Here is a 25,179-nt window from a genome sequence, read left to right on the forward strand (position 1 = left end):
CTCTGAAACATGTGTTAATTTATTTGTGAATTACTGAAATTATGTCAGCAAAACCTTTTTTCTTTACTTTTTTTTACATCAGCATACTCTTCATATTTCTCTTCCCTTCAGTTCACTTTAAATACTGTAGATCAGCTGATGTAGGAAATAAGTATAAGTATAACAGGTGTTTGAGTGCTCTGTAATGCTTCCTTGGTGCTGCTTTGGGTGATTTCTCATTGTTTGAGCCAGGCTGAGCGGAGGTTGAGGAGGATCTGCACATCACTGGGGGCCAGCTTATAGACTCCCAGTTCATTGAGCGCTGACTCTGGACTGGGTTGCTGATGGTTCAGAATGCCCTCATCTTCCTCTGATTGCTTCAGCATATCACACAACAGCAGTGCCGGGCCGACCTTCAGAGTCAGGATGATGCAGGCCTCCTTCACACTGAGATGAGGAAAGAGACCAATTAGAATGAGGTTTTCCTAAATATTAGCTCTGAATAAACAAACGTACTGTTTGAAGAAGTTTTCAGGTCTCTTGCAGTAGTGTCCAAAGAGAGGGAAGAGGTTTCTGGTCATATCGTATTGAAGCTGTGCCACCCCGCCTTCATTGAAATGGTTATACAGGATCAGCTAAGGGCGAGAGCAAAAAACAAATAAACAAGACACTCCAACAAAATAATGCATGCAGACTTCAAATACAGGTAATCCTGACTTAAATATGAAAGTTCTGTCTCTTTCTTCAACCATTCTACATTTTTAAGTTTGATTTTGAGGTTTTTAAAGATACACTACCTTTAAAAAGTTTGGGGTCTGTAAGATTTTTTTTAAAAGAAAGTTTAAATTGATCAAAAGTGACAGTATTTGTATTAATTCTTCTCAATATTACCGTTTTAACCAGATTTTAAAACAAATAAATGCAGCTTTGTTGAGTATAGGAGACTACTTTCAAAAACATTTTAAAAATCTGACCAAATCTAAACTTTTGTACATTAGTGTCAACATTAGTTAATCCAGATTATTTTATGGTAAATTAAGTTTTAACAGTGAAAAAGATTAAGAAAGAGACTGACATCTTCGTAGATGAAGTTGTCGAGTCTCTCGGCAAGGCCCTGCCAGAATGTCTGAAACAGAGGAAGACACAACATCTGCTGCAGCTGGAGCAGGTGATCTCGTAGGCAAAGCATCATGGGACATGCAGAGCTGGATAACGACATAGTGGCTTGGTCGTTCTGTGATGGCAAAGAGATCCACCTGAAATAGACCAGATTCACTTCATCCACTTACACTTCAAAACCTGGTACAGAAAGAGCACAGAGATCGCTGCTCACATTCAAACCATCCTAACTAATTTTCTAGTTTCCTAATTTTAACTAAAGAGCCATTTAAGGGCCGTTGAGGCCTAAAACTAAACACTGGAAAAAAAGCAAATCCTCATAAGGAATCATTTAAACGCACTGTTAACACAACTGTTGAGTTTATAGGTTATTCCCACACATACCTGTCCTTGCAGTATGTCTGTGCCTTCTCTTTGACGTCTCTCATGACTGCATCTAGCAGTCGTCCCAGCATGTCTCCTCGTAGCCTTTCCAGCAGGGCCAACAGGGCCTCAAACAAAGATCCTTCCAGAGAGGCCAGACGCCCCGTCTCTGTGGCCCCAAGAGGACCTAGGATCTCCTCGCCAACTGACACTGCAGCTTGCTGCAACTGCAAGAAGAACTGAAAGAAAACAAAAACATTTTGTGCATGCATGGGTTTCTGTTCTCAATCAAGACTTTATTAATTATTAATTATTTATTTATTTATTTTGCTTTATGTTAGTTACACCACATGACCTGGGTGATTTGATGTACAAGAATTCTTCAAATATTAATTAGTTGTTTTGTTTTTTTCAAAGAAATGATTATAAAAAATGCTAAATGACTAATAATACAAAAAATAAGCAACATGTCCCTCATTACCCTTATACAGGGGTTTCAATCCTGCTCCTGGAGGGCCTGTGTCCTGCAGTATTTAGCTCCAACCAACTCCAACACACTTGCCTGGAAGTTTCTAGTGACTCTGAAGACCTTGATTGCTTTGCTTCAGGTTTGTTTATTTAGGGTTAGAGTTAAACTCTGCAGGACAGTGGCCCTCCAGGAACAGGTTTGGACACACCTGACCTCATACAAATTCCTGTTACTGTTACTCAAAAACACTTACAACATTGTCCCCCCAGTCACTGAGAACAGTGGAAATGTAGTTGGCAGCATTGAGGATGGCGCAGTAGCGAGGGCTCAGCGGCTGTCGGGACTCTTCTTTCATAACCTGCGTGAGGCGGATACGGAAATCATCCACCAGCTCCTTCTGCAAAGCCAGGAAACTGAGCTGAGCCCGTGGACATGGCAGAGAGCGGTACCGTTCTAAGTGAAGGATGGTGGAGAGATTTAGAAACAAGTTTTAACCTAATAATCATATATGAGGATGGGGATTTTTTTTATTGATACCTGTGATGACCAGCAGAAGGGTCATGAAGGTCTCTGCACAATCTGGTGCTTTAAGTTCATCCATATCAGTGATGTCTTTGTACTGAGAGCTCCAGGCTCCCTCTGCAGACAGCATGGCGTCCACTTTTTCCACAGCCACTAGAGAGCAACATACACAATTTAATTTATCATAGAAATTGAAAATTTGACATTCAAATTTCTAGCATATACACTCACTCTTTCTCTCCACACTGAGCCACTTCTGGAACACGGTCTCCTCCAGTAGTATGTGCAAGACGCCGGGATATGTTCGCGGGTAACTGTGGGTGCCGCGGAGCTCTTTTTCGAACTGGAGCACCTCGTCCACTAGGTGGCAGAAGAGAGCATCATCGTAGAGCAATCGTGGAGCGTCCTGGGCGAGCTTCTCCTGTGCCAGAGTCAGGAGCCCTCTGCACAGTTCCACCTAGAGGACAGATTGATAAGACTTTAAGCCCTAATGATGGCTTTGATGGCTCATTTTTTTAAAGTCGCAATAAAACAGAATTCGCAACAGGCCTTTTCAGTCATATTGTGATGTACATCCGAGTGAAATGTATTATTGCAAAAAATGAGGCAGATCTGAATGAGAGCTGTATGAGGTGAAATAAAACAAAATGAAATCAATGCATTTAGAATACTGAATTTTCATTTCATACCGACTGTAACCAGTTGATGAACATACCCTTGCGTTAACTTTGGCCCCGGCACGATCCAATACAGGCTGAATCTTCTCATCCATAAAGTTGGAGCTGTTTCCCATCCAAATGAGGACTTGGGTCAAATACCACTCTGGCTGTAAAGGTGAAAGATAATATCATATCTTATATTATCATAGTACATTTGATTGTTTATCAGTAGCTTGCCTACTCACACAAATATGTAATCTCTGACCTTGCTTAAGTTGTTGGTCTGGCGGTTTCCAGTGAAGTGATACCTGAACCTCTTACTGAGGGGAAGCAGCATGATCTGAATGGGCAATGAGAGTGGAGGAGTCTGGGACTGCCCAGGACGAGACGGTATTTCTTTCTTCTCTGATATAAGGTCATCCTTCAGCACCTGTTAAGGAAAATGTCCAGCTTTGCACCTTAAATAAAAAACAAACAAATAAACTAGTAAAATAATGAATAACTTAAATTTAAAAATGTGAGAAAAAAAAATTAATAAATAAATAAAATGACCAGCTTTGTATCTTTAAAAACAGAAAAATAAATCAATAAATAATACTGTAAATAAAATAGAACAACATCACATCAACTCACACTTTAAGGATATTGTTATGACCCTGAATCAATATAACCCCTCAGGTTATGCACACTGAAACAATCCAGTGGAGTGTATTGAGAAAATCTATATTAAAGTGGATTTAATTCCAGAAGATTAAGGATACGAGGTCTGGAGAGAGAGAAGTTGGGAGACCAGTAGCTCCAGCTGGCTGTTGAGCTCCTGTGCGTTGGCTGGGGGAGAGAGGGTCTGTGTAGGGGGCGAGATGAACGGCCAGTGGAACTGCGTCAGGACTTCCTCAAAATCACTGAAACAGAACCAAACGTTTAGCGTGAACTTTAAAATATTTATTCTTTTAGACATACAATTCTAAATACTCATAAGCCTAATACCTGGCCAGTTTGTCTTTAAGGATCTTGTGCCAAAAGCGAAGTGTTTCTCTGAGGAAAGCCTGCAAGTGGCTACAGCCTGACTCCCTCAAACCCATATCAAGAGAGGCCATCCTGTCTATTGCACCGACTGCATCCCACATGCTATTGGTCATCAGATACTGCTGGATGCTGTCACTAATGCAACACAAATGAAGCGAAGTGCAGCCTGTGTTAGATGCCAATATACACCTCCAGTGCCCTCCAAAATATCTGGACACCCTTACCTGAGCTCCTCAATACGAGCCAGACATTGAAGGTACTTCATATGCCTCTCTAATGTGTCTAGCTGACCCAAAACCTGTCCGATGCCGTCAGCCCAGACCTGTGCACCCTGCAGATGCTGCTGCAAAGTGTTGGACAAAACTCTCTCCTTCTCCAGCAGAGACTCCAGCTTCACTCGAGACTCCTCTGCCGTGGAAAGGGCAGCGGACACACGCAGCGGCACTGAAGAAGACACAGTCAGCACCTGCATGCACAGACAAATGCTCCTGAAGGGTTGTTTTGGATTACAAATAAATAAAAGTATTCCTAAAAATAAATACAGAAAATATTTTTTATAAAAATTTAAAAAAATGTAAAAAGTTTTTATAGTTTTATAAATAACACCAAAATACTAAAATAATAATAACAGAACTACAAATATATAAAACAAAAATAATAAATACAGAAATAATACAGAAAATGTATGTATGTATATATATATATATATATATATATATATATATATATATATATATGGGCCAAAGAGTAAAAGGGGTTTTCAAAACATCAAAACAATAAAGGTTAAATACAGCTTTAATTTTTTTCTGTACATAATTTTATTTTGTTTATTTATTTTTTATTTTTATTTTTTTTGCATTTTTTTGCATTTTTTCCATGATTTACAGAAGGCACTCACTAAAAGTACATCACCCAAAATAAACACTAATTTAAAAACAAAAAAAAAAAATCTTTCGGGTATATTTCGAACACAAAAGATTGAATGACATTAAAAGACTGTATTTAAGAATCACAGTGCAGGCCCCAAAATTAACTCTAATTTTAAATCTTTACCAATCTTTCCCACTATCCTTCAAACAACTAGGTTTTACACATGTGTCATCTAGAATTATTAAATCATTTAAAATATAATAAAATTTAGTATGATATTTTTTTCTTTTACATATTTTACAAGTACAGGTCAGAATAAGTATGTTGTTTAATTTTTACATTACACTGTATGAGGATGGAACATAATTTCACCAATATACTGACATTTTATTTTCACAGAAGTTATTTGAAACATTAAAGTAGACAGTTTACTTGCATTTAATATGCATTCTCTGTATGTAAAATCACTTTTGTAAATTTTATTTTATGCAGTCGCAAATAATAAATAAACAAAAAATACTAAATAAATACATAGTCAAGCATTCGGTGTAGTTTGTCTTACATTTTAAGCCAATCGTAATAACTTAATCATTAAAATTCACATTTAAGAAAATGGCTTAATTCTTTCTGTATGCTTTACAACACTTAAACGATGTTAACGTCGTCTCTGTGGCTTTATTTACCTGCTCCTCCAGCTGCTTGTTCTCCAATGTCAGTTTCTCCAAAAGCCCTGACACCTTCTTTAGCGACTTAAGATCGCCACCTATCTCTTTCCGAACAAGTTCAACTACATCATCTGTAAAGTTTTCATCCTCTAAAGGAGATTCAGATTTACTGCATTCTGTACGCGCTAGATGAGAAAGATCATTGCTGCTGTAGCTGTTGTGCGCCGTCACAGGCGCCGCCATGTTGCTCAACACGTCATCAGTCTCCGCTGCTCCCTCTAGTGGAACAAAGCGCTCAAACTGTCCTAAAAAGTTAAGATTCGTAAATGTTAATTTGTTTTTGTTTTTTTGTTTTTTAAGTATTGTACTTCTGCTAAAATTATAACAAAAATGCTTTTTTAACACGTGTGATTAAAAGAAACTAGGGCTACCAATAAACATTAATCACATTAATATTATGGATATAATCAGGATAAAATAAACAGAGCCGCTGAGAAACAAAAATAACGAAACATGATTGACGTCATGATTTTTTAGACGCTGTAGAAGTCCTGTTCTTATTTTTGACAGTAGTGGACATTGACATATATGCCTATATTTTAGCATACATAATATTTTATTTATTAAAATTACTACGTTAGTTACTTTAAATAATTGTCTCTTGAATTGTCTCTTAAATAAATCTCTTGAAATGTTTTAAGCTTAAAAAAAATTCGAACCGTAACAAAAGTTTTGGCTCATGAATATTAATATGCGTAATTGCGTCACTCCACACTCCAGGCACGTAATCAAAACCGTTTGCGTAATCTAATTAACATTCATGAGCTCGACCTTGGACGACGTTGTTTGTTTGTAGCGTTTCAGGCGTGGATAAATACATTTATTTCAGAACAAAACGACACTTATGTGTTTAGAAACCTGTACATACTGTATATATATAACTATAAAGTTAAAACAAAAATGTAAGACAATGCAGACGCAACAGCTTTAGTCATCAACAAGTGAACAATGGAATATAAGATCAATTGATATGCTTATTTTTTAGTAAAAATCCATAAAATACAAATATCGCGGCATAGGGGCGTCTCTATTTACATTTTAATCGAAAACTGTCTAAAAAATGTCCAAACGTTTGCTTTGTTTCTGCGCTGATAACATTATATTTGGCTTGCGTGCCAGCAACGGAGACCCTACAGTCACCATGTTTAGTGCTGTAAAAGCAGTTATACAGTATTTCATGAACTTTCCTAGTATTGTGGTAGTGCAAAAGACATAAATCAGTCAAAAACTTTATTTCTTGGCTCATTTAGTTGCAGGAGGCGCTGGCGTTTAAGTGCCTGCAGGCCTCTTTGATACACTGCTCTGGTTTGAGGTTTCCTGACAGGACTCTGACAGGGCTCTGCTTGCCTCGGATGGCAGAAAGGACCTGAGTTGTTAAGGATCTTGAGGTTTCAGAGTGTTTGCCAAAAATCAATTCTGGCCTCAGCAGCAGCTGTATGAAGTTTCTTAAACTGGCACGTTATACCAGTCCAGCTTAGCATGGCAGCCAGTCAGCATCAGACAGCACCTTCACGTTTATGTGTAGCACCCTGAAAACTGGACCCCTTCTTCTGTTACATTACTCAGATGAATACTGGTGAGTCTATTGTGTGTTTTATTCAAGAAAAAAAAAATAAAAAAAAAAAAAAAAAATATATATATATATATATATATATATATATAAAACACATAAGTATATATATATAGTACACATAGTACACACACAAACACATAAGTATTATTATTAATAATATACTAAATAACATAAATACAACTATAAAAATTAAAACAATAATACAAAAATACTATTAAAAACAAAAAATAAAACAATAAAAAACACATCAAAAATAAAAATATTAGGGCTGTCAAATGATTAATCACGATTAATCACATCCAAAATAAAAGTTTTGTTTACATAATATATGTGTGTATACTGTGTATATTTATTATGTATATATAAATACACACACATGCATGTATATATTTAAGAAGAATATGTTATGTTTTATATATTAAATATATTTCTATAATATAAATATAAGAATATAAATATATAAATGTATATACATGTAAATATTTTCTAAATATATAATTTATGTGTGTGTATTTATATATACATAATAAATATACCCTGTACACATACATATATTATGTAAACAAAACTTTTATTTTGGATGTGATTAATCGTGATTAATCATTTGACAGCCCTAAAAAATTTTAATTATTATTACAGTTTTCTACAAAGTATTTTTTAAATGTCATGCATTGTGTCCTACAGTGTATTAATAATTATAACATTAATAATAAAATTATAGTACTATAAACTAAATTATACATTTGGAAGTTTTAAAAGAATATTAAATTAATTGTACGTTATTAAAAATGTAAAATATGTTTGTTTTACGATATAATAATTTTTATGTGCATATACTGTATATGTATACATTCACATATATGTGTTTTAAGATGTACGATAAATTTTAAAATATTATGTATTATTTAAGAAATATAATAGTATTTAAAATATACAACACTATCGAAATTATTTATTATAGATAAATATATGTATTATTATTATTATTTTAGAGTATGAGATGTTGAATAGCCTATGAAAACTACAAAAATTATTGTGAAACATTTTCTCCTCCCTTGAAAAGTCTATTATTAATTTGTTTTGCTGTTTTAACTATGCACAGTTTATTTTATTCAGCTTGTTTTTTTCTTTTCTTACTCTGTCACAACCTACCAGTCGAAACACCAGTACCCTAAAGGCATTTGAAACGTATCTGCATTTTCAAGCTGTCAGAAGAAAATGAAAAATGAGCCAAGTGTACTACAGCGAGGACAGTGTTATAGTGAGGGGAGGGGGCAATCAAGAATGTTGTCCCGGGACTGTTGATGAGCATAGCCTACTCATTTGGCCTCAGGGGAGAGGCGGCCCACCCATAAAAATCTGGCCTCTGGCCCTGAGCATTCTAGTGATGGAAATGGCAAAAATGATAATCTCCCAGTCTGAGTGAGGGAGTGAAGCCAGGCACTGCTGACAGCCCAGGAAAATATGACTCGACCGGGGAGACGGGACTGTTTAGAGAAGCTTTTGCACTATCCCATCCAACTCAGCCCCTTTTGTACAGTTCATATCAAAGACTTAGATATTTAGCTCTAAGTATCTCTCAAAAAATTCTCAAGTTGTTACTGTATCACTATGTCTGTCACCATCCTTGTTGCTGAAACAAGATAATTGGTGTCATTAGTTAACAGTCTTTTATTGTTGTGTGTACCCACGGATACATATCTCAAGATTTCTGTCTTTTATTTCTTTTTATTTTAAACAGGTCCAGTATGCATGATGTGGAACCATATGCACCATCGTAAGGTAAGTAATCTCTTGGACTGTAGGACAAATTTCATAGCAATACAAACATCCAGCAGCACTCCATAATCCCACATTACAGTCTGTCTGTGAAGTACCAAGAGTGCCTCTGAATGCTTCAAAGTGGCAGTGGGTGACCAGCAAAGCTAGTGCTATTCAAAACAGAACTGGGGGCATGTTTTCCCAACATTCCTCACCCAGCTGTTTGCGTGAGAGATCGTGTGTGTGTCAGTGTCCTTATGTGTCTGTTTTCCTGTGTCATAGTTTGGCATGCAAATATCACTGATTTAAGTACATTTTAAGTTCTGTAATATCTCAGTGCAATCTGTAACATCACTGTGCAATCAAATAATACCTATTTTCACTAAATATAGCTCACACTCTGAAATACATTATAACAACAATATAGAAAAAAAACACATTTGCACCTTTTTTTTGGGGGGGGGGGGTGTTAATGTTGTGTTAATAAAATAAAATATTATTATTAGTTTTTTTATGTGTGCACTTTACAATTAATATTATTACCCATATAATTTAATTAATAAATTTAATTACCATATGTAATGTAATTTGTTTTCAGTAAATAGGGTTTAAAATGACATATAACAGCAGCTCACACTCTGAAATAGATTTTATCAATAAAAATTATTGAATTGTTTCTCATTCATGTTAGTTTTTTTTTGGGGAATTAAGTACTAAAAAAATTATATAAATAATAATTATATTATAAAACTATAAAAATAAATAATACAACTATAATATATACAACAATTCAATTATTAATAAATAAATAAATCGTTTTTTATTGGAATTGATTTTCACTAAATATGGGTTGAAATTACATACGTTATATAAGTTACAATAATTTATAAATAAATATATCATCTAAAATTATACATTTTCTGTAACAATTTATGCAGGAATGTAGGCCTCTAACACCATGTCTACACTAAATGTGACTGTTGTCGCTTGTGTTGTGTAGACTTTCTATGCCTGCTACAAAAAACATCACCTTATATAATACATTAAACATATAACCTTCATTAATTAATCTCCTACATTGCGATTATATACATCACTGTATATAATATTTTATACTTATAATCTTTTTGACTTAAGTTGCATTGCAACACTTACAGTATGTATTTTAAATGTGATCAAATGTTTTTAGGTCAAATAACAGAGGAAAGTAAGGTGTTGAGGTCTTATTAATGCTAAAGAATATTTACTTGTACACTTAATTTCAACTGTCGAAGTTTTGCAGCATTGAAGACTTGTGCATGTATGTGCAGGGGTATCGTGTGGAATGTCTGACTGTACATGTGTGTGAGACTGTGGAGAATTCGCACAGGATGGTTGATGCAAAATTTAATCCAATTCAGACGGTCAAGGTGTAATAATATGTAAATTTATTAAAAAGAATATAGAGAACAGAAACCACAAATCATAACTTGGAAATAAAGTTCTGGATAATAATAACAACCTTCAAATATAGAAAATGTAAATCCAAAGTTAGTACATTTTTAATAACAATCCATTTATGAAGGATTGAACCCAACCAGTATTAATCAAAACATTAATACAATTGTAATTAAAACATAAACAATTATTCTGTTCGAATCAAAAAGTACCAAAATATTAAGTATTAAAATATTAAAATATCAAAGTATCAGAGTATCAAAGTATCTGAATTTCAAGGTATCTGAATTTGAATAAAAACCTGTAAGAGTTCTAAGGTCTGAGTCTAAGAGTTGTCGAGTGAAGCCAAAGAAGAGGAAGTGAGCTGAAAAGATAGAGAGACCAGAGTCTCAGAAAGGCAAACCCCACTCTATTTTGCAGAGTCTATCTTATATACTGTTGTTCCAGACATAAGTCGTCATCTGTGCTATCACTAATAACACCTGACCTTTAAAAATAGTCTAGTCAATGTCTCGATTTTGGACTTCTTCCTCTTTTAGATTCAAAGTATCATACTGATAATTCTAAGAAATATTGATACAAAAGAACAATACGTGCAGTTCAACTTCATATGCAAAACAGACTCAGCTGACTACGCAGTTAGAAATACTGTGAAATTACATATGAAATATACCATAAAGTTTACCAAAAACAGTTTTTAATATAAAAATGAAACCTGTTTATATATATATATATATATATATATATATATATATATATATATATATATATATATATATATATATATATATATATATGACACAGATCCTTTCCATGAAATATTAATTTTTAACTTTTGAAATGAAACTTATCATTATGAATAGAACACATTTTGAGTACGTGACTTCTCAGAATCTCTCAACAACACTTGGGTTTAATTTAAATACGTGGACTTCTTCTCAGAATCTCTATCACCATGTGGATTTCTTAGAATCTCCACACACCAATGGTGTTATGAGTTAGAGGATCTCCCGTGGTCAGGGCAAAAGAAGACCGTAAAGATCTCTAATTGTGTGGCCTTTTGATCTAGTCCTGCTTTGACATTCCAGTTTAGTTAATAAGCAGTCCAACAAGTCATCATGAAAGCTGAAATGTCACTGTTTTTGGTAATTAAAGCCTTTATTGTTGGAAAAAGCTGCTTTTTATTGGCTTGAATCACAATGGGGATGATGTCTCCTGTGTTTGTGGCAACATGGCTGGTTTAATGAATGTATCAATGGAATTTCTAGAAACCACAGAGTTCAAGCTGCTCATCTGTGTACAGAATAATCAGTTAGCCCTTGGATGGTGACGAGGTATTCTGCATATATGTGTGTGTGTGTGAAGCCCGGCCTGTCTCACTCCGCCTGCTCCCGGGAGCTTGTTTTCCCAGATTTGGGAGTTGCAGGTGCAGTGTCCAGCTGCAGCTCCGCTGCGCACGCCAACAGCATGAATCATTTTCCCTTCTTTCAGAGCAGTGAAATCAAAGCATATGAAGGACGTAAAAGAAGGGAGGGGGGTGTTTTATCTGGATCTTAAACATCACTCCATTAAGCTACGTTACCAAACCCAGTGTGGAAAAAAATAATATCCTGTGTGTATATGCGTGTTTGTGGGCCGCTTTTAGAGGGTGTGGAGGGCAGTGGAAATCAAGCTCTCACAGCCGAGTTCACAGCCCTGGCTTGATTGTTTTTCTTGTCTTGGCTCATCTTGAGCTGTTGGTGTTGTCATATTGTCCATGTGCATGCAGGCCTTCAGAGAAACAGGGAGGGACCACACATGGAGAGTGAAGCCTCAGGGAGTATCAGGCCTGTGTGGAGTGCTTTTCCAGGACCCAAGTCACCTTGCTTCACTGCTTGTCATTGGTTCACAGATCTGCTGATAAAATATGCCCCCTCTCCACTTTTAAAGTGATGAAATATCTCTCCTTACCCAGTCCACCTGGGTATAGGTGAAGAGGTCCAGTAGGTCCCTCTGAGTAAGTGCCGTCTGTAGTTAAAAGCACGCTCATAAATGAGGTGGGTGTGGTCTGAAGATGTCAGACTAGATGCATCCACCACCCTTTATTGAGAGTGACACTGACAATGCATTTTCAGTTTTCTGTTCTGTGTGTAGAAGATAAAAAGTGTACTCGGTTGTTTCTCTGCTGGTCACAAAAATCTGTGGGCTTGATGAAGTGACCAGCTCCATTATAAATAAAATGTATTTTCAGACACTGATATAACTTTAGACTTCATATAGTTTGAGTGTACGTCATTTTATTTGCTAAAATTAATTTTTTTTGTTTGTTTGTTTTTTACTAAACAATATGTCAGTGTTATTTTAGAATTATTTCTGTATTATTATATTGTATTATTATAGTGTTTTATTATTTTGAGTTAGCTTTTATTTATATATTTTCATATTTTTAGATTTTATAATTGTTGTATTATATTTTATAGTATATATGTGTATATCATATAACAATGATAGGAAACATTTTTGAAAAACTTAGCTTTTGTTGTATGGTTTACACACTGTAACTTTAATATGTAGCTGTAAAATTTAAGGCCTGTCTGTATCAGACACTCATTTATTGTACTTCATGGGAGTCTTCTCGAATTATTTATAGTCAGGTGAATAAGACAGACCTGTGAAATCACTTCCAGCCTCTCTGATTGTTTTGCAATGCCTAAAACATTATAGAGTTCTGTGACTGACAATTGCGGTCATGTATAATGCCCATATGTTTCTCTCTTCTTCTCATTTATAAAAAAAAATAAAAAAAAATTGACTGAAATGGTTTTTGTCCCAGAGTGCAATGCTTTTACCATCAGACAGATTAACTGCAGTAATGTCTGGCACCTGAGATTGGAGTTATTTTGATGCGGTTGATTCAACAAAAGGATAAACGACTGATTTAAAGAAGGCTGTGAATATTTGTGACACACCACCAGACTACATGGTACCTGGTGATGCCTGATAAGCCATTGCAAATTGATGTTAACTGTTGTTAACGCATTGTTTTGTTTGTCATTACTTAGAGGGTAAAAGTAATGTCACCAATGACCAAATCTCATTTCAGGCAGTGCTTTATCTGCTCCATTAGTCACTCGTTACCTTTTAAATCTAAGATTAGCAGCCCTTATCCAGTCTTATTAACTTCTGTGTTTATGTTTGCTCTGTACTTCTCTTCAAGTGGCCTCATCTGCCCATGCTGCTCTAAGACATCCTGGGACATCGGTACTCTAAAGAGTGTGTGGCTGTCTGTCATCAGCGGGTGTCACTTGGCTCTATCTGGCTCTTTCAGGCCTGCCATGTCTCTCAGCATGCTGTTTGTCTTCCTTCTAATAAACCTCCTCACATACCGAGGTAAGACTTGCTTACCTGAAGTCTGCTGTGTGTTGTCTGCTGGCATCCTACAGCCACAAGCCAATCAGATATGTATTTCCAAACCATGATAAAACCGTAATTATTCACTAGAACTGTTTACAGTGATTTCTGGGGAGAGAGGGACCTTTGGCACATTAACATGCCTTAAAATCTGCCACTTTGTTTTTAAAGTTAAACAAATTCCTTTTTTTAGGAAAAAAAATTGCTTGCACCAAATGTATTTCTGTGATGTTTGAAAGTATAACAGCTCATTTCTCTTACATTCGATTCTGGAGCCGATGAAAGAAATTAAACTTACACTTGCAAGCTGGAAGAGAGTCTGGTAGGCATAGCCATTGCCTTGACACATTAGGGTTGTGCAGATAAACGATAGTCTCATGTATCGACTATAGGAGATAGTCAAGACGATATTAGGCTCATTCTCCTATAAATGTATTCAATTATTATTATTTGGTGGCCTATATTATTCGGCTATTATTATCAAAGCCCTACTATTTCACCTCAGCACCACACTTCACATGCACAGATGAGGATTAGGCTTCTTGTCCTCATTGGAAATGTTTTAAAAACTAAGCCCAGATCAAAATTGAACTGCAAGGTGAGAAACCTATATTTACAAATTATGTCAAGAGAGCTAAAAGAGACATCTTTTCGAGACATCTATTCTTGAACAGCTGTATGACTGAGCATGCTGAAAACTGCATCGCCATCATTATTTAATTTTCTTTACAGCACATTAACAAAAATATTGATGCGTATTCTTCATTGTTATTATAAAAATATGCAGATAAGTTTAAAGGGGTCATATGGTGCGATTAAAATTTTTCCTTTATCTTTGGAGTGTTACAAGCTCTTGGTGCATGAAGAAGATCAGTAAAGTTGCAAAGACTAAAGTCTCAAATCCAAAGAGATATTCTGTTTCAAAGTTAAGACTCTGCCGACTAACCCCTAAAAAATCTCATTCAAACACGCCCCCACATCTCTATGTCACTATGTGGAAATATTTGCGTAATGCAGCCCAAATATTCACGCAAAGAAAGAAGGCGTGGTTTCAGTAACCGCAGTTAGTGTTGAAGCAGCCATGTCAGGGAGATGCTGTGTGTATCTAGGTGACAGCAAAATCACTTTATTTGGCCTTCTGAAAGTAGATACATTTAGGAATCTTTAAGATTACTTACAACAGAACAGCAATGCATTTTATGGATGACTGTTTCATAAACCTAGGAGAGGAGGTAATTCTTTACTACGACAATCTGGTGCTTCTGAATCAGCTACTGTAAGTATGTTTTGTTATTAGTTTAAGTATTTGCTATTGACTGTTCAAATGCGGAGTTTTGCTCATCGTGTGTCTGTGTGTGAGAGAGAGAGAGAGAGAGAGAGAGAGACAGGGTCACAGTGGAGTCAGATGTCTTAACCGTCCGTGGCTTGTGAACTGCAAACACATACAAGCTTTATCACTGTGTCTGTCACACGACTCTGTTCCCTTTCGGGCTTGAACTGATGGTAATACTGAGGACATTATTAACTGTCTTTACATTTATTTAGAAAGATGAAGCTCACGATTATGGAAAGGGCGTTACATTTCCGACGAGTGCTTACCTACAACAACCAACAACAATGCACTGGGTCAGTTGGCCAATCAGAGCAGACTGCGCTTGTCAGAAAGAGGGACTTTGTAGAAAACGACGCGTTTGAGAGAGGCGGGGCATAGAGGACTACAATAATATACAGTATTTGAAAAATAATGTATTTACTAAAAATAAAATAAACACAACAAATTATGTTAAAACAAACACACAAAATAATGATCTTCATTTAACACGTGACACACAGCCAAGTATGGTGACCCATACTCAGAATCCGTGCTCTGCATTTAACCCATCCAAAGTGCACACACACAGCAGTGAACACACACACATCGTGAACACACAACCGTAACACCCGGCAACCGTCAATGCTGCGGCGCCCGGGGAGCAGTTGGGGGTTCGGTGCCTTGCTCAAGGGTGCCTTGCCTGCAGGAGACTCGAACCCAAAACCTTAGGGTTAGGAGTCAAACTCTCTAACCATTAGGCCACGACTTCCCCATAAAAAAGCATCATATGACCCCTTTAATAGTCTAACAGATCTCGTCATAGGGCGCGTGGTCCGGAGCGCTGTATAACTAATGTATCCGTTTAATTAAACTTTACTCCAAATATATGAACCTACCGGTTTTAAATAGTTTTATATTTAACGTGTTCTTTTATGTCCAATATTTAGTGTTAAACTGTTGGTCTTAAATCTACTTTTGATTTTCACCATTGACTATGAACTACCGAATATATATGAACTAAATATTTTTATATTTAACATGTTAGTTTATCATTATGTTTGAAAGTATATTATTTTGATTATTGGTGCTTTCATATGCTCTCGCGCGCACAGTTTAAAACACCAATAGTTATGAAATAGCCTATGACAACTTATAGAGAGTCTTTCTCTTGCCCCACCCACCCATGCACGATAATATTGTGTATCAGCGATCTCACAGGTTGGCAATATGACGATATAAAAAAATTACAATATCGCCCAACACTACTACACACCAGTAGTTGAGTTCGGTATAAGGTTGTCAACTGGTGAGTTGCGGTGCAGCAGCAGCTGCTTGTAATATCTTACACAAGATATGAATATTGATGTAAGTTAAATAATATAAATTATAGCATATTGATTATAAAAAAATCAGTCATCTAATTCTATAATTTTTTTTAAAACAAATATCAAGGGATTTAGTTCAAAAGTTTCAATATAGTAGTAATAGAATATTATAATATATACATTATACTGCTCAAAGTTTTGGGGTTGGTTCCATTTTTTTAAAGATATTTTTAAAATATTTTTGCTCAGCAAGTCTGCATTTATTTGATCAAGAATACAGTGAAACAGTAATTATTTATTATTTTTTATTTTAGTATATTTTAGTGTCACAGTATATTAAATGTAATTTAAACAAACAATGTCAAATCCCAATTTAAATCATTCCATAATTCATTCTTAAATTTCAAAAAATAATTCATAAATAACCCGTATAATGAAGATATGGGGCTCAGTAAATTTTTCTTATTGTTGGAAACAGTTGGAAACATATTTTTGTGGAAGCCCTTTTGAAGATTTTCAGATGAATAGAAAATTCAAAAGAACAGCATTTATTTTAAGTAGAAATCTTTTGTAAGATTGTCTTTCTACTCTTTTTTTTATTGTGTCTTTGCCAAATGGGGAAAAAATATCTTACTGACCCCAAACTTTTAGACAGTAATGTACTCTATGTGAAGTGGTACTCTAACTGCTCAAATGGTGTAAAGTAAATTCATGTTAGTAGAGTTTGATCTGCTTAACCACTTGAGAAGGAAATGTGACATGTATAATTTGATGACCATGCACTGCAATTCTATCAAGGTCAGGATCCAGGAATCTCATCCACCACAGTGTTTTGTAATCTCGATCAGTTAATTAAATACATGCCATTGTGACAAGTAAGGATGTTTTTTTGCTCCTGTAGTATTAACCAGAAAAGGAGAAAGGAGACATCTAAGGAACATTTTCCAAAGTGAATTATGAAGGTAATGAAAGTGTTTCTCTTCTTAGGACAGTATCTGGTGAAATAATGCAGTTAAAACCCATGGGTGATGCCATGCAGACAAATGTTTCGTAGATTGAAAATCCATCAGTCCTATGAAAAACAGAAAAAAGAAAGAAAAAAAAATAGTGTGCATTCAATATGTTTTCGCTTATAGGATTTGACAGGTTTGAGGTGAGGAGAAAGAGAGGAGGAGGAACGTACTAAAAAAAAGATGGCAGGAAAGAACCGCGAGCGCGTGGCAAAAAGATTCAAGTGCAACCGAGGCGGGTGAAGGGCTGATAATGGGGGGAGCTTGAACAAGAGCTGCTTTTTCATTTAACCCCTGCCTACCTCTTTTCTTTGCTTTGATTTAAGAAAATGCTAGGTTTTGGAACAAAGACTTTAAACATTAAAGATGAGAAATGCTTTGGTTGGATGTTACACTCAGGCTATAATTTCATCTTTGGCTAGCAGGTGATTTGAAGGTCTGCATGTCTTATGGTTTGTCCGTTTTTACAAAGTCCTTGAAAAATCTTGATGATCTTGTTCTTTTGCATGATTTAAGATGAGCCTGGAGGAGAGGATCTTGAGTTTGGAAGCAAGAACATTTGACCAACTGTACAAACTGACCACTGTTATTATGGTTTTTATTTCGTGTCATAACAGTTCTATGTTTTGGAATTTTTCAAAATGCAAAAACCTTCTATTTATTTCCAGATTTAAATTTAATTTTGAATCCTAGGCTTTGCCTCAGGACTTTGGAAAAAGCTGATTTTCTCTATATTTATAATTTTTAAGTTTGTAATCATGGACCATCTTGGATTTTGTGGATCTGTTTGGTAACTGGTGGCAAATATAGCCTGCTTTCCGACCTGTATGATTGAAGAAAAATATATCAGACAAACATTTTGCAAACGGTCACTCTGGCTTGCTGATGTTTTGAATGGAGACCACAGGTGTTGTCTGCTATGATCATATTGATTGATTTTGACATGGGTCCATTTTTCTGCTTTCACTGTGGATTCGCTCTTGAGAGCGAGAGTGCACAGGCTTACAATGATAAACTATTTTTGTGGAAATGTGAAGGACGTTTTGACTGTTAAGTCAAACATATAAAATTTCAGATAATGGTCATTTATTGGTGTTCTGAGATTCCTTTACTTGTGGAGGGCAGGCTAGTTAAACACTTTGTCACTCTTAAAGTATCTTCTGACAGATGATTTTCTCCCTGGTTCAATTATTATACAAGAGCATAACATAATTTAATAGTTGCGTCATTGATGTAAAATGACCATTATGTCCAGATCTGTTTTTTTTTTCTTTTTTAAGTACAACCCTAACATAATTATTTACCATATATTTAAGCATATGTAAATGTATTATAAATATTTTAATTGTAATAATTTCATACAAAAACAATTATATAAAAGCAGTTTTAAATTCAAATAAAAATGATTAAAATCAATGTAATTTGACATTTAAAAATAAATAAATAAAGGACACCCACAGAGGACACCTTACAGGACCCATCATAACGATGTGTTATGCACAATGCATCTTTTAAAATATCAGACAATTTGGCCTTTTTATGACATGGCAAGGTTAGTTCAGGATATAAAATGCCATATGGTACAACCAGTCCAATTTATTTATTTTTTAATTTGTACAAACAAATAAAAAATGTTTGTATAATTACCTTTAAAATTAAATACAAACTTTTTGGAAAATAATTAAAATGTTACTTTTTATTTGATGGTTACACCACATGACAATTTTGGAGTCATTAAATTGTGAAAATTGTCATGAACATTTTGTTTACAAGCTATTCATAACCATATGGAACCAACATGAATACAAATTACATTGCTTAAGCTTGTTACTGTTTTAAACTAGGATTTTAAACATTTACTTTTCTTTTTCTTGGACTCTTTTATTTGACATTGACCCAAATATCAATGCCCACCTTTCAAATTAAGCTATATTAGGTATGTGTATTCAAGCTCTCAGTTCTGTCCGAACATTGCATGTTGGCATCAGATGTTTATTAGGCTGTAGGGAGCATAAACCCTTGATTTTATTGCATTTCTTTTATTTAACACACTTCCTAATATTTTGCACTCACTGTAAAATATTTGAAAGGCTCGTTGGGACAAGGTTTTATACTTGGAAGCAGGATACTATTTATTTAGTATGTAACTCATGATGTAACATTGAAAAAAAAACATGCCTCTCTCGACTGTCCATTTATAATCTTGAGTGGCTCGCTAAGGAATAACAAATTGGAAACGTGAAGGAGAACATTTACCATGCTAAATAACACCAAGGTCAGTTTAGCAAACATTAGATTTGTTTTTCTTAGTGTTTGGAAGGAAAGACTGAAATCGAGAGGACTGCATTTCATCCTGCTGTGCTCTTCATCTTGCGTTACATAGATTCAGGAAAAAAAGCCCAGGCTTTTTTTGGCCGAATCAAAGAGAGCTGCAGGACTGAAAACATCACTATGAAAATGCATGACAGAGGATGAAACCTAATTCCGTTCTAGGCACTCAGTCTAAATCAACTTTAGTTATGGAGAGGGCTGGCAGGGAGCTTTGGTTCCACAGTTCACGCCAGGCCTCTCGACACGCAAGCTCCTGAGGAGCGTTTGCCAGTGTCCTCGTCTGAACTAGTCTGCTGATTGATTTGCACCGAGGTTCCAGCCGCCCCTCTCCCCAGCCTCAGCAGGTGGTGAGTGTTTGTGACTTAAACCAGGGAGCTATCAGGTTACATTCATTTCTTTAAAATATCATTGATAAATATGGTGGAATAGCTCAGAAGCATCAAACTTCATTTGTTTTACACATAGAGTCATCCTCTCATTCTGGAAAAATAGTCTGTAGCTGTGAAAACAGATGGAGGAAATTATTGTTTGTAACCCCAGATATTAAAAAAAAAAAAACAAGTTAAACCACCCTTATCCAGAATATCATCTTTTGTGTTCTACTGAAGAAATAAATTCATACAGGTTCAGAAACATACAATAAAAAACAAACAATTACATTCACATTTATTCATTTAGTAAACCGTTTTATCCAAACTGACTTATAAATGAGAAATACAAAATTTAATGGGGTCAAATTAATTCAGTCTTTTGATTTTAAAATATAACCTTTTGTATTTTAATTGTACTTCTTCACCCCCAAAAATAAAGGTTTTAAATTGCCACCTGTGTTTCCATGAAAAAACTTTAACATGGAACCTTTCCATTGCACAGAAGGTTCTTCAAACAAACAAATAAATAAATAAAAATAAAAGTTTATTTTAAGAACTGTTCACTGAAAGGTTCTTCCCAGAACCCCAAACAATTCTTCAATGGCATCATTGTGAAAATAATAATATTTTGGAACCTTTTTTTTTTTAAAGAGTGTAGAACCCTTCCATTGCACAGAAAGTTCTTTATAATTGCTCTTTAAAATGGATAGGTTCCAAAAGGTTTTTTTGTTTGTTTGTTTTTTTGCAGTGATGCCATAAAAGAACCATTTTTGGAACCATCAGTGCCAATGAAGAACCTTTATTTTTTAGAGTGATTGTTAAAGGTTCTTTTAAGAACTGTTCTTTCAGGAATCCAGAATGGTTTTTCTATGGCTTCTCTGTGAAACCCCCTTTTGGAGTGTTTAAGAGTGTTGGGTGAAGTATACCTTTATAAAAGGCAAAATATCATAGGCACCACTGACTGAGGCGTCAATAGTTTACATGCTGTTTTTGTAGTTTTTTCTAGTTCTAGTAATTTAGTCTGATTTATGTACTTGCAATTTATTATTTGAAGATGCTGAAAACTCATGAATATTTCCACCACTCTGGAATGCTAATAGTCTTCAGACTTCATAGCAATCAAGAGCAAAATCATTTATTTGGGAACTTCAGAGCAATTGCACCTGTGCAGTGTGTTTTTTGGAGGGATTCCTAGAGGGTGAAGCATCAGGCTATTGGAACATTTTGTGGTTTCGGCAAGCTGTGCATCGGAGGCCCGTGGAGGGAGGTGTGATTTTTAAAAGTTGCCTCTTTCATTCAGAAAAATGTCCGGCGGCTGGCCAGGTTCAAACACTTGTACAAACACGCCATCTCCTTTGCTCGTTTCCAGCTCTGTCAGACCTTCCCGCTGGGTTCAGTTTCCACTGAAGAAGCCCAGTCACATCCAGGGTGTCTCTTGACACTGGTATTTGTCTAGTAGTCTATTTGTTTAGTCTACAGTCTAAAGGAACTGCTTTGTTGCCAGCTGCTGGGATCGTGATTGTACTGTAACCAAGCTGCAATCTCAGCGGCGTGCGTGTGCACCTTGGTGTGAGGTAGTGACTTTATGGCCGGGTGTGTTTTGTGTGACTGACTTGGAAGCAGACCTCAACAGCCCTCACACCTGTTGCTGCTGTTTTACTGCCATTTAAATCCAGCTGTGCATTTTAAAGTTTATTACAAATAACAGGTACCCACTCCAAACCGTGACTTGAACCTCATGGCATTAGCACAGAACCTAACACAGCCTGACAGGCGTCCAATTAATGGAGGTTGTTTTCCATAGAAACTGCTTCTGTTTAATATCAGTGAAAAAAATTGTGTGTGGCTCTTAACGAAGAGAAAGTGAATCCAAAAGTGCGGATTTGATGAAATGAAAATGGGCCAAGCTCATCACTTTTGTGAGTATTGTGATTGCCACAAGGGAGCGCTTATGCTACACAGGACCATCTGATATGATTCACTAAAACTCGTCCACAGTTTGATTCAGTCTCTGAACTCTGTGTGTTGATTAAATATACTGAGATATTTTTATTTGGCTCAAATCCAAGTAAAAAATCATTTTGCAAATGACACCAGTAACTGTTGTTGGGATGCTTAAGGGAGAGTTGGCATACATCATTGAAACTGTAATTATTTTGCACTAACAGTCTGTGAAATATGAAGATATTATATGAAAAGTGCTTAATAGAATTGCTCTAGTTTTGCTTTTATTTACTTGTATATTAATATGCTGCAACCATATCCAGGATGAGAATGGTGCCTCACCTCTTCTGGGAAGGGAGGTGCCATCTGGATTGAAGGGGTGTAGCATGTTTCTCTTGTGGGAAACTCTGTGAGTGTTTGTTGCTGTCGGACATCTGGGTGCAGTGGACTGTCTTTGTCTTTTAGTGGGCCTGCCATATCTGACCTTTGACCTGTAGACGAATGTTAACATACTCAGCTGTGGAGAATCTGCCTACAGATGTCACAACCCATACCTCATTTAAAAAAAAAAAAAAAATTCTATCAAACATTTTCCATAAAAATACAATAGGGGGCAAAAGTCTCTGCCCATAGCTATTTTTCATTTCAACCAAAAAAAATAAAAATAAAATAAAAAAATATATATATATATATATACATAAGTTTTAGGTTTTTCTATACTTAAATTCAAATAAATATTTTGAGTTTTACATTTTTTTAATGCAAACAATGATGTTAATTTGCAATTAATTAATTAAATTATTTATTTTAATCATTAGGGAATTGCTAAATACCACAGAAGCATTTTTATTATTGGTATCAGTCTTTTGGGCCCCACTGTATATATTTTTGTCTTTACTTGTTTTTGTCCATGTGTCTGTGTAATAGTAAAATTACCTAAAGCAATTAATTTTAGTGTTTGCAAACATAGAAGCTTTAAAGTCTTTGAGTTCTTTTAAAGTACTTTGTACTGTAGTGCTTCATTTTTTGTGTGCATAAAGAACAGTTATTTAGCACTAGCTGCAGTTTGTGCTAGCTGCACATGAGCAGAATATGAGCAAAAATATTGATTAACCACTTGTATTTCACAGCAGTTATTCTGGACACTTGTTTTTCACGCTATAAATAAAAAAAGACAGAACTCTAATTTGAATTCTTCTGACATCTAAAGCTCCGCTATCTGCTTAACACATTTGACTGGGCATGTATAATGGACCTTACTGGCTGGTGAAGTGGGAAAGACTTAGTTACTAAATGAATCCCTTAACTTGAAAACCCTCCCCCACCAGACGAATCTCACCACAGTGCATACGCAGAATCAGAGCTCTTTAATCGGTCTAATTATTCAGCTTTCTCATAGGATGGCTCTTGGCCTGCTTGGAACAGATTCTGTCTGGGTTTTCAATTGAATTGGCCACGCTGGACTGAATTGGCTTTGAGCAAGAGGTGCAGGAAACATAAAGGGCCTATCCTCTGAATATTCCTGCAACTCACTGAGCTGCTCTGCATGGACAGAGAGCTCTCAAAAAGTGCTGCCTAAAACACCCTGGGATGAAATATACATTGAAAATAAATGCAAAACCTGTTTCTGTCTGAGTGGATTTTAAAATAAACTCCTTCCTGAAAATTAATGTCCTGGAACAACATTTTTTAGCCTCCCATTCATTTTCTATTAACATAGCACAGAACATTTCACCCCACTATTGCAGCACAGTAGGTAGGGCGGCGACAGATATCATTGGTGTAACGGGTAATGAGATTTAAGATCATGCTTTTTTTCTTTTTTTTTTTGCCAGGGGAGCACCTCAGCTCATGTAGTGTGTTCACACTGGCTAAGCTTTAAACAGGAACGTATAGGAGTTTGCTATTTACACTGCTTTGATCTTCAGAGAAAAACACGGAATTTACGCACATTGAACCTGGCTGTGTTAAGGCGTCTATTGTTTCAAACCAAGTAATATTATTGGCATTTATTATACGGGGCTGTGGCATCCGCTCTCTGTGGTCACATTGATTAACAGTGTTTTGGTGTCTCGTTTCACGCGTCTCTCCGCGAGTGGGCAAAACAGGAAATGAACTCTGTGAAATGGGTCAAATTGAAGTTCCTGTTTCACCTCACTCAGCTCTGTCTGGTTTGTGTTTGCTGCTCAGGGGCCAATGAAATGCTCAAGTGAAGCTTTAATGTATGAGAATTTAATTATTTTTGCTATACCTTTAAACAAACAGAGCAGACAGAAAATAAAAATTCGGTCTTCATTTACTCATCCTCATGTCATTTCAAACCAGTTTGCATTTCTTTTTTGATACATTTTTGGGAACTTTTAGTCCATACAATGAGAGATAATGTTTTCCCCTATACTGACCATCACTTAGTGGACAAAAACCTTCTTCAAAATGTCATATTTTGTGCTCCACAGATGAAAGAAAGACATACAGGTTTAGAACAACATGAGGGTGCAGAAATTGACAGATTTTAGATTGAACTACCCCTTTAGAAGCACATTAGTTTTTCTAGGCGGTGCCAGCGTGACCTGTAAATCGATGCATTATATATGAGCCATCTGACTTGAATAGCAAAACCTGTTTACTAATCTGAGGATTAAAACTAATTTGGATCATGCACAAGGAAGCGCTATTTTTAATGCAAGCTGGTTAGCGCTCTTCCGCTTACTGCAAGGCTTTTGTTAAACACTCTGGACTTGTGGTTAGAGTAAGAGCGTGACAACTCATATTGAAAAAGTGTGTAATGGCCTTGTAACCTCTCATCAGATAAACATAAGATGACTTCTTTGTACACATGCCAGTCTTCCTTAGAACGTACTTAGCGCTAGGGTAAAATCTGGAAGACAGCACTGCACATTGCCTAATTCGACCTTGTGCATATGATCTCATAAAAAGGCTGTAAATACAACCTTACGCTCATGCCGCATGCTGCGCACATACACAACAGACAC

The 25,179-nt window shown here is 35.8% G+C and overlaps 1 protein-coding gene and 1 long non-coding RNA gene across 3 annotated transcripts; one reads left to right on the forward strand and one right to left on the reverse strand.

The window, feature by feature from the left end:
* Positions 1–3: 3 nt before the first annotated feature.
* On the reverse strand, positions 4–5,959 carry LOC109067653 (RAD50-interacting protein 1-like). 2 transcript variants are annotated; one of them, XM_042741154.1, is made up of 14 exons: positions 5,691–5,959; positions 4,362–4,603; positions 4,099–4,272; positions 3,873–4,013; position 3,799; positions 3,377–3,532; positions 3,168–3,278; positions 2,684–2,909; positions 2,468–2,605; positions 2,184–2,383; positions 1,483–1,700; positions 1,055–1,235; positions 496–614; positions 4–426 (listed from the first exon to the last, which is right to left on the reverse strand). In XM_042741154.1, exons 1-14 carry the CDS (start codon positions 5,913–5,915, stop codon positions 216–218), a joined length of 2,343 nt encoding a protein of 780 aa, XP_042597088.1. In that variant the 5' UTR covers positions 5,916–5,959; the 3' UTR covers positions 4–215. The 2 variants fall into 2 exon arrangements, with proteins under 2 accessions (XP_042597088.1, XP_042597079.1); XM_042741145.1 differs by lacking the exons at position 3,799; positions 4,099–4,272; positions 4,362–4,603; positions 5,691–5,959.
* Positions 5,960–6,483: 524 nt separating this feature from the next.
* Positions 6,484–14,620, forward strand: LOC122139990. Its single transcript, XR_006156716.1, has 3 exons — positions 6,484–7,308; positions 9,047–9,087; positions 13,700–14,620. It is a non-coding gene; the product is annotated as an uncharacterized LOC122139990 (long non-coding RNA).
* The last annotated feature ends 10,559 nt before the right edge of the window (positions 14,621–25,179 follow it).

The sequence above is a fragment of the Cyprinus carpio genome, chromosome A4 (assembly GCF_018340385.1).
Source record: "Cyprinus carpio isolate SPL01 chromosome A4, ASM1834038v1, whole genome shotgun sequence".
Lineage (NCBI taxonomy): Eukaryota > Metazoa > Chordata > Actinopteri > Cypriniformes > Cyprinidae > Cyprinus > Cyprinus carpio.